Below are 10,914 nucleotides of genomic sequence, written 5' to 3' on the forward strand. Positions count from 1 at the left end.
CATTTATGTATGGCCGTGGGATTGTGTGTAAATTCTCTAAAGGGGACACATGGCCAGTGTAAGCACTGGGATGTGGCATGAACTTCGAAGGACTATTTGAAACAGACCAGAAAGAACTTGCAGGACCACCAAAGGAAATACCTGGCAGAAGGGGAGTACAAATTCTCACTTCCACACTCCATCTTTTGAAGCTATGCCCTGGGGAGAGAACTACTGTCTGGCTGATTATCTATGCATGGTCTCTGCGAAGCAAAGGCCCAGACTGTATAAAGGAGGGAGACTCAAATTCATGAGGGTTCTTGTTCTGCGCAAAAGGTGTTATGAACATGTAACTACAGAAAACCCCATGTGGGGTGTGAAGGACAGACTCCTGCCAGAGCCCTGGGTGGAGTTGGGGTGATCTCTGGTGAGCTTATTAGTAGGCAGTTAGGTTCTTTTCTTGTGTTAATGTGTCTTCTCTCATATGTTTTCACCTTGAGAATAAATGTGCTTAGAAGAGCTGGGGGGTACAGTCTAACTGTGGGAAATTATGCTGTTTATAGCTGTGCGGAGAAGGCAAAGCAGAGACGTTGGCCTTTTAGGCAGTCGGACTTGCTGGGGAATTCATAATGTAGGCAGTGAACTGTACAGCCTGGAAAATCCCGATCAGGCGGGAGAGAGAGACGGGTCTCTGCCCAAGAGGTGACGGCTGAGGAGCCAAGGGTGGGTGCCCTTGGTAGAACGTGAGAAAAATACAGATGCAGGTACCCTGAACAGAGAGACATGGCACAGGGGGGAAAAAAGTCACTAATGATCAGAGAACTGATGCTGAAGACGCTGGGGGATGTGCGTACGTGTGCAGGAATTGTTTCCATGAGCTTTGACAGGCTGGGAGCAGGCTCCGGGAATTTTTGCAGAGTAGAATCCCACCCCCTCCTCCCAATACAGTCAACCCACTTCCGCTCTCACTACTGATTCAAGGTAATGCAGCTCTAATTGTCCACTGAGCGACACTAGGGCCTCCTGCCACTAAGGCTTGGTTTGGTTTTAAGATTTGTCCACACTAGGCGATAGCAGCTCTAGGAGCCCAAGGGGAGGTAGCTTACCATCGCCTCTGGTGTTTTAAGCCCCACGTCATTTAGTCAATTGACCGCAGTAGGGCTCCCCCTTTGCTATCAGCAGTGGAGATAAATAGCGTTGTCCCCAGTGTAGACAAGGTCTTAGATCGTGGAGCTCTAGGGCTGGCTGTCATCAAGAGAGTCATCTGGGGTTAGTAACCCATGCATCAACCTGGGGAGGGTTTTTCAAAATCACGGGACACAGGAGCATAAATCAAATCCACCATCAAGTCTCACCCCAAGATTTTTATAAATTTGTCCATCACCCTGGTGGTCTCCAGTTGCCTAACCTAGCTTCCAGAGAGGTTATTTATACTCGGGCCTTGGGCGAGTATAAATCTAGATAGACAGAGACACACACACATACACACATACATACACAGAGCTGGAACTTACACAGATCTCATGCGTGGCTTCCTTTCCATCTTTACTGAGCAGAATGCAAAAATTATCCTTCTGATGCAAGTAGAAAATTTAGGAATTAGTCAAAGGCACATATTCTAAAAAAAAAGAATCTCTTTACATATATACATCTCAATTCATTATAAATACACACAGAAAAACAAAGGCAAACGAACAAGCAGATTAAAAAGTGCTAACAAAAAGGTGTAAGGAAGGGAAAAGGATTCATTTAAAAAAATACATACAATCAGTAGGACAACTGCATAATAATTTAGTTAAAAGATACTGTTACATATTATTAACCCTGACAAAAACACAGGATCAGGCGGGGGAAGTATTTTCTTGAAGGTGCCCTGTCTTTTTCAGAGATTGGGAGAGAAAAATTGCATATATCTTAGAATTAAAACAGCAACAAAACAACCACATAAAACTCCAGGTCATATTTTTGGGGGGGACCCACTGGTGGGGGTGGTTAGAAAGAGAGCACCTGATGATTATTCCTGAGTTTACGCCTGTTTGAAATTGGTTTTCTTGGTGTGTTTTTTAACTTTTGCTGAGAGTTTGACAGTTGCCCAAATGAATGAGACAGAAATTAAATAAGGACTCAGGGGCTCCAAGGAAATAAAAGATTTTCAAAGATTCTCTCTGAGTGTCGTGAATCCAGGGAGCATTATAAATAAAGCAGGGGAGTGTATTCGATAGAACCAGGGAGGGGCCTGCCTAGGACAGGAAAAGGGATGTTTTCTGTGATCACAAGAAAGGGGCATCTTTGCTGTCTGCCTACAAGAGGACAGCAGGGCGGAATTGCCCCTTCCTTGGCAATTTGGGTGAATGCACGAGCGGAACGAGATGGGGCAGGACTCTTGTGCACACGCAGCACAATGCAGGGCTCTCCAGCAGCTCAGCACAGAGGTGGGTTAGTGCAATTAGGTGATAAACTAGGAACAAAAGTAAAGAGATTCCTGGGGGTTGGAAATGCACTATCTGGACAGCGCACCAACAGGGATAGGAGCATCCCTGCCCAAACAGTGGATCATGTCATCTGGACTTCACAGTCTGGGCTTCCAGTTTCAGGGGGGATTTTTTCTGATCTTTGGTGTTTAGTCGGAGGCAAGGAGGCATACAGGATATTTAGAATTCTACTCAGAACTGGCCCCTGCAAAGCCCCCCATCTCCAGCGAAGTGGGGGAATGGCAGGGCCTGCCCAGCACATTATGGGCACTGCTGCAATCTAAATAATAAACCTCCTCCTCCTTCCTGGCCGGGAAGAGGCAAAGGGTGTAAAAAGACACAAGACCCCAGAATGAAGGACCGGAGACCACACCTGGACTGGCCTAGAAAGTGGGAACTAGAATGTGCAGGGCGAGGAGGGGGAGTGAAGTGGGAAGAGAAGGAGACCATGGTCCACTGGCTTGGGAGACTAGGTGCTTCCCTGTCCCCCAGGTAGGACGTGCTACCAATTCTTTGCACCGGGTTACAGAGTTCACAGCGCTTGAGAAAGGTTGGGGAATATCACATCCCTGTGTTACAGAAGGGGAAACTGAGTCACATGGGGCAGCAGCTGGTTGCTAAACTCGTCAGTGAGGCAGATCAGGTGACAATCACCAAAATCTCCACATGTGGCTGGGGCTCTCTCCACAGGGGGCGAGAACGCCCCACTCCACCATTAACTCCTCTTACAGCTTTGGGCAGATCCCACTGACTGCCCTGCTCCAGCAGATCTCCCCCCGCCACGCCACCCAGGGACTTGCTGCGTCTGGTAAGAACTAGGCAAGGAAAGGTGTGTGATAGGCAATGGGAGCTCTGCCTGCTAAAGGGGCATCACCAGTCACTGGGGTCACACCTCCTCCCCATCGTAATGCTTGGCATGCTCCAAGAAATGCCAGGACGACGACTCAGTAAAAGGAGGCTGAGGCAGCGAGAGGAGGGTGACAACGCAGCCGGCAACAAAAATCTTTGCCCGAGTAAAGACAGAGCTGCCCAAGTCAGAACTCCCGTGAAGCAGGTGCACGGCCCTAGGAGCAGTGTCGCTGTCGAGGTGCTGTGTGGCTCTCCGTTTGGATTGCATATGTTCTGTGTAAAGCCAGCAGCCCTCTGCAGCACAAAGCCTGGCAAGCTACTGGTCCAACAGGCCTTAGTGCTTCTGCTCAGGGCTACTGCTGGTGGGCGGAGCAAGGTGTGGCTTGCCCTGGAGAGACTACGGAGGTGTTCTGCTTAGGTTGGCTAAGCAGGAGTTTGCTCTTTGGTATTCAAAGTGGAGCCGGCTGTAACAGCTGAGCACAAACACAGCTGGTGCATGGCCCTGGATCGCTTGCCATTTACTCTTCCCTGGCAGTGGGTCTCAATGGGGCAGCCATTGAAATCAACAGTGGCCTGTGCTGGAGGTTTAAGATCCAGACATGGGGCCCCTCCTGCTTTCCCAGACTCAGGCCTGGCCCCGCTGGCCAGCTGCGAACGAGCCCATTGGAACAGTACTAGCCAGCTGGCTCCAGGAGAGAATGCCACAGAGAGCAAACTTGGAAAGCGCGGCCATGCTGCAGCTGCCGCCACCACGAGGAGCCCCGGGGCTGAGTGTGCAGGCTGGCCATCAGGCAGAAGAGAATGATGGGGAGGAAGGCTGGCCAGGGGCTAAGGAGTTCATTGCTGAATACTGATAAAGTGGGCACGTTAGTGCAGAAGAGTTGTTCCCCAACCCATTGGGGAAGTTAGGGCAGCCCAACGCATGTCAGTTTCCCCTCCCGAGAGAAAGGGGTGGCTGGACTAACTGGAGAGCAGAGAGCGAGCACATGACCTGCAGTCAGATGAATGTCTCCTCAGCTGGCCTCACCCAATCCTACATAGATGGATGCTTTAGCTCCATGGTTCCCAGCCTGCACTGGGACTTCCGTCATTCCCCCCTCGGTCCCTGTCTCTGTATTAGTCCCAGGTGCCTGCCCCCCATTTCCTCAAGAATCTGGTGTTTCGAGTGGCATCAAGCTCCAGGGCTGGGATGGAAGAGCCCAGGTGTGAGGCTGGCTCCAGGTGACCCAGCCAATTCACTCAGCTGCCCACAGCGGCTGGGAACCGTGGCTTTCGCCATCACTGACGCCCTGGTAACAGGATCGCTTTGGGGCTCAGAACGTTTCCGTCTGTGGACGCTGCAGTTAGCAGCTGCTGCCCACTCCCCTGGAAGGGACGGAATCCCGGCCTTTCAACTCAGTAGTCGGTGTGGAGATGGGTGTGGGGAGGGGCTGGGGCAGTCAGTGGCTCTCCTCTCTGTCCTACCTGGGCACTGTTGTTTGAGCAGGTCCGTCCCGCAGCAGAGGACATGGGTCCTGATCAGCTGAGCTCTGTGATAAAAGCACTTTGCCATCCCCCCTTTATACACACGATATGTACAACTCTATACATGTGTGGCTGTATATTATATATAAATAAACTTTGCTGTAAGGAATACGCGATCCCCCCTGCCCCCCAACTGACACACGCGGGTCATTGCAAAGCAATACAAGAGCCAGGGCTCCCTCCACTCCAGCCCTTCTGCCAAAGGATGGTAGGCGAGAGGCTCGGGAGGGGCACGGTGCCTGTGTCTGAGCTCTGCCCTGGCCCTCAGCTGGCCCCTCAGAAGTGTTCAAAGGGACTGGTGAACTGGATGACGCTCTGGCGCTCCTGGGAGAGCGTGTTGTCCTGAGGGGCCACGTACAGCGTCCTCAGCATGTCCTCCAGCACCTCCTTGAAATTGATGCTCTCCTGCTGGGCTAAGTCTTCCGGCGGCAGCTGCTGCTGTGGCAGTGTCTGCAGGTGGTCGGGATGGGGGAGAGGCAAGTGGTTGTGTGGGGGTGGGTTGAGAGGCACGGTCCCCGCCAGGGCTGGGACCGGGCTTTCTAAGACAGGAGGAAGGCTGAAAGGCAAGGGCATCCTGTGCTGCTGGTGTGGCTGGAGAACAGGCTCCGGTGGGAAGTGTAAAGCACCCAAGGGGTCGGGCTGCAAGGCCAGGCTGGAGAGGCTGTCGCTGGGAGGGCTGTAGGTCAAGTCCAGGATCTCGTCCTGGTGCAGGGAGTGTCTGACCAGCGGGAGCCTGGCCACAGGCTGGCAGAGGTCATGGGGCTGCTGCAGGACATGCTGTGGCATGGAGTACGGCAGGCTCCGGTCCTGGGCCAGAAGGGCCCGGTTATGCTTCTGCTTCACATTCTCGTCCATCTGCTTCAGCTCCTCCCGCACCCTATGGACGCAGCTCTCGGGGATCTTTATCCCTGGGAGATGGAACATGCTGTGTCAGCCCCCAAAGCACATGAGCTCCTGGGAGGGGAGAGGTGAGGGGCCCTGGGAGTGGGACCCAGTGTCTGGGCTAATCGCATCCCTCAGCCCCTCCTCTGCAAGGCTGCCAGTTTCACTGCCTACACCACAAGCTGCATCCCCACAGCTCTGCAGCCCCGTCCCAGGAACGGGCTGCACCTAGGCTTGGCAGCAGAGTAGAGAGCAGGAGGTCCACAGCTGGGTTCCCAGACTGCGCTAGTGTGACGGCATCAGTAGTCCCTGCAGTGAAGGGTGCCAGGGGGCAGGAGTGTAGTGGGGCTGCACTGCCTTCACACCCAGACCGGGCAGCCCAGACCCGAGCAGAGGATGCACCATGCCTGGGTCATGCCCAAATGCTGGGCTAACTCCCCCTCCCCGCAAGGGATACAGATCCCCAGCTCCATGTCAAGGCCTGGCCCAGAGCATGCAAAGCGAATGGGCCGTCAGTTACATGCTTCTCCTGCTCTCATCCCACAGGATCTCCTTAATCACAGAGCTGCCCGGACAGGAGAGAGACGTGCAGAGCCCTGCTTGGAAAAGGAAGGGAATTCATGAACCCTACCCCCCGGAACACAGCACGCAGCTCCCTTCCCCTTCCCTGCCGCCACAGCGCCGCCCAGCACGCTGACCCCTGCACTCACCGACTTGTTTTTTCTTCTCCTTGGTCTTGAGGCGGACGATCTGCAGGTAGCTGGTGTTGGTGATGTCTGACATGATGCTGGCGATCTTGCTCCAGACCCGCAGCAGCGCTCCGCACAGCATGTAGTAACGGCGCAGGCGCATGCCCTGGAAACACTCCTTTCCCTCTTGGATTAGTTTGCAGGTTCTGTTCCTTCAGGTTTGCAGAGGAAGAGAACAAGAGTTACCAGGAGCCCCTGCCCCTGGGAACAGCCCCTCCCTTCCCCCGGCTTGTTGGGGGTTGGGAGCGAGTGGAAGGAGAATGCCCCTCCCCCACAGGTGGCTGACCCCAGAGGCAGGGCAGCAGGGGGCCAGCTCCTGCGGCATTAGTGGGGACCACTGGGACAGGTCGGGCAAAGCAGCTCACAGAAGGAGCAGGGTCACACAGAGCTACGGTCTGCCCCCAGACAGCCAACACGCAGTGCAGCTCCACAGCCAGGGCAGTGAAGACCCTTTAACGCAGAGCCAGAGACAGCAGCAGCTACCCCTGTTCAGACAGGGCTCTGAGCTTCCCCAGCAGGGAGCCCAGAGTAGGCCAGGCCCTCTGGCACTGGGCGTCACTTACCAGACGGCGTGGTTACAGTTCGTGAAGGAGAAGAGGTAGCTGCTCTCCCAATGTTCCTTGGCTTCCTCGGGCGGCACCTGCAAGGGACACAGCCAGAGGCAAACTTAGACTTTTCCACTCTCCTCAGGATGGTGGAGGGCTAAGGCCAAGCACTGGGAGTCAGGACACCTGGGTTCTATCCCCAGCTCTGCCAGACGTGAGGGGACTTTGGGCAAGTCACAGCACCCGTGTGCCTCAGTCTCCCCAGCTGTAAATTGGGAACAGCGATTCCTGCCAGGAGTGCCGAGAGGCTCCATTGATCAGTGTGCATGGCACGCGGAGGTGCTCACATGGCAGCTAGACAAGGGCAAGCACGGAAGGTCCTGTTGATTTTCCTTTTTTGCCTGTGCTGACGACAGTGTTAGCCTCTGAACACAAGGGAGCAAACAACTCCTGGACACACACTGCCAGGCAGGGAGCAGAGCACTGATCCGTCGAGTCTGATACTCTGCGTCCAGCCCTGGCAAAGGGCAGCCATGCACTCTGAGACCCTCATACCAGCACTCCTCTCCAGGTGCCTGCCGTATCCCTCCTGAGCGTCAGCGTTGGGTCTCAAGAACACTGACCTGCTGAAAACTCAGATGGACGTGTCACAGCTCAGCCCCACGCTGGCTCCGGGGGGAGATTTGCTGAGCCTGTCTCTGGGAAGGCAGAGCCCATCCCTACATCTGCGCCTACAGAACCATGCACCAGGGGAGCGTTCAGCCCCAAGGACTCTCCCTCTGCCCCGTCTGCGGTTGAGTCACAGTTTCCTTGATCAGCTGCAATTCCCTTGCTGCAGAGGGCTGCCGGGGCACAGGCAGTGTTCCTCCCGCTCAGCCTTGCGGGGGATGGAGGGGAAGGGCAGCAGCTGGTTCCTGGAGCTCCCACCTACCTGGCGGTACTTCTTGAAGAGGCTGTCGAGGCTTTCGGGCTGGCTCTGCTTGCCGATGTTGGGCTTGTAGAGGATGAAGTTCTTCCCGCGGCCCTGCTCTGCCAGCAGGCAGGTGTATTTACAGCCCCGTGTCTGCGGGCAAAGGTGCACAGTTACACTTGTGTACGCCATGGGCGGATTGGACATGGCGCCTCCCCAGAAGGGCCACGCTTCCAAGAGCGGGGTGGCTGATGGAGATGCTGGCTCTGCAGTGGCCGTACACTGGGGGCAGAGGAATTCCAGCCTGCATCCTCCCCCATTCACTCCTCCTGCTGTGAGCTGGGCTTGCTCCATGGCTGGGAATGCGCTGTCTGAGCTGAGATGGCTTGTTTTTGTTACTCCCATTACAATCTCCACCCTCGGCCATTTGAAGCCAACCCCCCTCCCGCACTGGGTGAAATGAAACTTAAGCTCCTCAGAGGCTTTTCTGGGTCAGCAAGGGATCGATCGTGGCCGCTGGCCTCTCACTGACTGCCAGCAACCAGACGCCCCCGTTGGAGCCCACCTCAGACCTGTGGGGCAGCAGCCCTGGTGGCGCTGGGGAGTTCACCTTGTGGGAGAGGTAGAAGCCGTCGTAGGTGCCTGTTAGTTTGAGCGATTTCTCGTAAGCCTCCTCCCACTTCAGGCCTCTGTCGACGCTGATCTAACAGGACAAAGGAGAGACTCCTGTTTTATGGATGGCAGGTGTCGGAGTGTCCCCTTCATTCACACTCACTCTCTCTCTCTCACCCCCCCACCTCCACCCCGCTCTGTGTCCTAAAGATGAGCAGCATCAGCTTCCAAGGGGCCAGAGCCAGAGCACCCTGGTCCATGTGAGCCTGTGGCTCCTGCTGCCTCTCCTCCCACCAGAGCAGCTGTGGTCTGTGGTCGTGCGTGCTGGGTGGGTGCCTAGTCCTAGTTGCTAAATTGCAGCCAGCGCTTCCCCGGGATGACTCTACCATGGAAGCAATTGCTATCGTTGCCATGGGAATGATGAGAGACGGGAAGCGGGACAAATGCAGGGTCTGTGTAAAGGGGTGAGTGGGTGGGCACAGCGCTACCGAGATCTCTGCCAAGACATGCCCCATGGGATGGGAGTGTCCAGGAGGTGCCGGGCTGGAGACCCAGCAAGAACACCTGCCAGCTCGCTCTGCTCAGGGAACTGGGGCTGGCCAAGGTGTCTCCTGTGCCCAGACAGGGAAGAGAACCCTTTGGCTGCTGACGTACCCGTGTGCTAGGATGGAGATGAGCTGACTGGCTGGTGCGAACAAAGCCAGCTTTGCTGTGACCTTGTCCCCTCCAGGCCACCCTCTCAGTCTCACTCTCCACCTGAGCTCTCTGAGGCAGGGACTCTCCGTGGCTCCTGTGTACAGCACCTAGCACAGGAGGCCCTGATTCCTGATTGGGGCCTCCCAGCACCACTTCAATACCAGCGTGTGGGACAGAGTCTCCTTCCCATGGCTGCGCAGCCTACACCTGGACAAGGAGGACCAAGATCCAGGCCAGGAACAGCAGCTGGAGCGAGGGCTGCCCAAGAGCGGCTTTGTGCTCCGGGTACCCATGGATGGGGCTGCCCTGGCAGAGACCTTACCTAGTCCCACTTACCTTATAGAACACCACCTGCCCGTCCTGGGGATGCCCCGGGGTCAGGAAAACCTCCTTGCTCTCCTCGTAAATCTCATCCACGCCGGGAGCTAAGTCTGTGGAGGCAGCAGAAAGAAACAGCCCTTAGACCTCTGGTGAGTGGCAGAGCTCCATGTCACAGCCTGGCCACATCCCCAGGCCACCTCCATTTACTGCTGGGGTTCCCAGCCCTGCCCACTGGGCGCCCTGCACTGGTTCAGCCAACCCTTATGGTGCAACAACTCCTTCACATTCATTGCAGGGCAGAGGATCAGGCAGGGGCCCTGCAGCTGGGGCGGCGGAGGGTTATTAGGAGGAGATGAGAGTCCCTAATCCCTCAGGCCCCTCAGCTGCACTGCAGCCTGCTCTTCTCTTGGGGTTTGTCCTGCTGTAGAAAACCCACCAAGGTCTGGACATCAGAGCGGCCTGGGGCTTCAACCTGGGGATGCCGTTCCCCCCAAGCCCGTCCTGAGCATCCTTCCTGTGAGCGAGCACACAGCGCAGGCTTATCACTAGCCAGGGCCCACCACCTTCCTTGTGTGCATCCATCCCCTCCAGCTTAGGGCAGGCACGGAGTTCTTCAGAGCGCTGCATCCTTCCCCTGGATTAGCCAGTGGAGTCACGGCACTAACATCTTCTCCCAGCAACCCACCTCATAGGCTGAGGCATAGGGGCAAGCTCCCAGCACTCGAAAGCCTAGGCGGGGGAGAGAGGCTGGGGTTCGAATCCTGCTCCCCCAGTAAGTGCTCACATAGCATGGAAGGGCACCAGCCTCTCTAGGTCTGAACGCCCAGCCGGGGGCAGGGTCACCAGAGTGTGAAGCCCAGACCAGGCAGCCCGGTCACACCCAGCATCTGGCACAGAAAGCCACTGGCCATTGAAGTGACTGGGTTTGAAGAGTGTGGCAACGGGGGATGGTCAGCTGGGGACACGACACCAGTGGGCTCCTAGCAGAGAGGAGTTTTCCCCTCTCCCTTCTCCCACCTAAGATGCCCATGTCGTATTTGCCCTCCTTCTTGTCCTTCTCAATCAGGTGGTCGAAGGTGTCGGTGAAGTACTGGAAGAGCATGTTCTGCTTGTGCACCTCCAGGCCCAGGATGCGGTTCAGGAACTTGGTTATGGAGCAGTCTGCAACAGCAATGGAGCGCGCAGCTCAGGGAATCTGAGCAGCTCAGTGACAACTCCCCACACCACCCCAGAGAGCAGGGGAGCATCTCTGCTTTCTCCAGGAGAGCAGGCAGGGCGACCCATTGAAAGTCAACACTGCCTGGGCCCCCAGAGCTTGGCTGGTAGTCAGGCTGGGCCCTGCAGACCAAGGACTGGGAAAGATGCTCGGCTTCTGC

At 55.9% G+C, this 10,914-nt stretch overlaps 1 protein-coding gene across 17 annotated transcripts in view; it reads right to left on the bottom strand.

The window, feature by feature from the left end:
- Window positions 1–1,500: 1,500 nt before the first annotated feature.
- Window positions 1,501–10,914, bottom strand: part of SBNO2 (strawberry notch homolog 2) — a 107,539-nt gene continuing 98,125 nt past the window's right edge. For 10 of the 17 annotated variants that reach the window (XM_027834231.3, XM_043535756.1, XM_027834232.3 and 7 more), the window contains 7 exons: window positions 10,556–10,699; window positions 9,554–9,648; window positions 8,520–8,612; window positions 7,931–8,062; window positions 7,018–7,094; window positions 6,416–6,606; window positions 1,501–5,731 (listed from right to left, as the gene is read on the bottom strand). In XM_027834231.3, coding sequence (XP_027690032.2) covers window positions 5,100–5,731; window positions 6,416–6,606; window positions 7,018–7,094; window positions 7,931–8,062; window positions 8,520–8,612; window positions 9,554–9,648; window positions 10,556–10,699 — 1,364 coding nt within the window. In that variant the 3' untranslated portion in view covers window positions 1,501–5,099. The other 7 variants (XM_037885688.2, XM_043535758.1, XM_043535760.1 and 4 more) reach the window with 4 other exon arrangements.

The sequence above is a fragment of the Chelonia mydas genome, chromosome 25 (genome assembly GCF_015237465.2).
Source record: "Chelonia mydas isolate rCheMyd1 chromosome 25, rCheMyd1.pri.v2, whole genome shotgun sequence".
In the NCBI taxonomy this organism is placed as follows: domain Eukaryota; kingdom Metazoa; phylum Chordata; order Testudines; family Cheloniidae; genus Chelonia; species Chelonia mydas.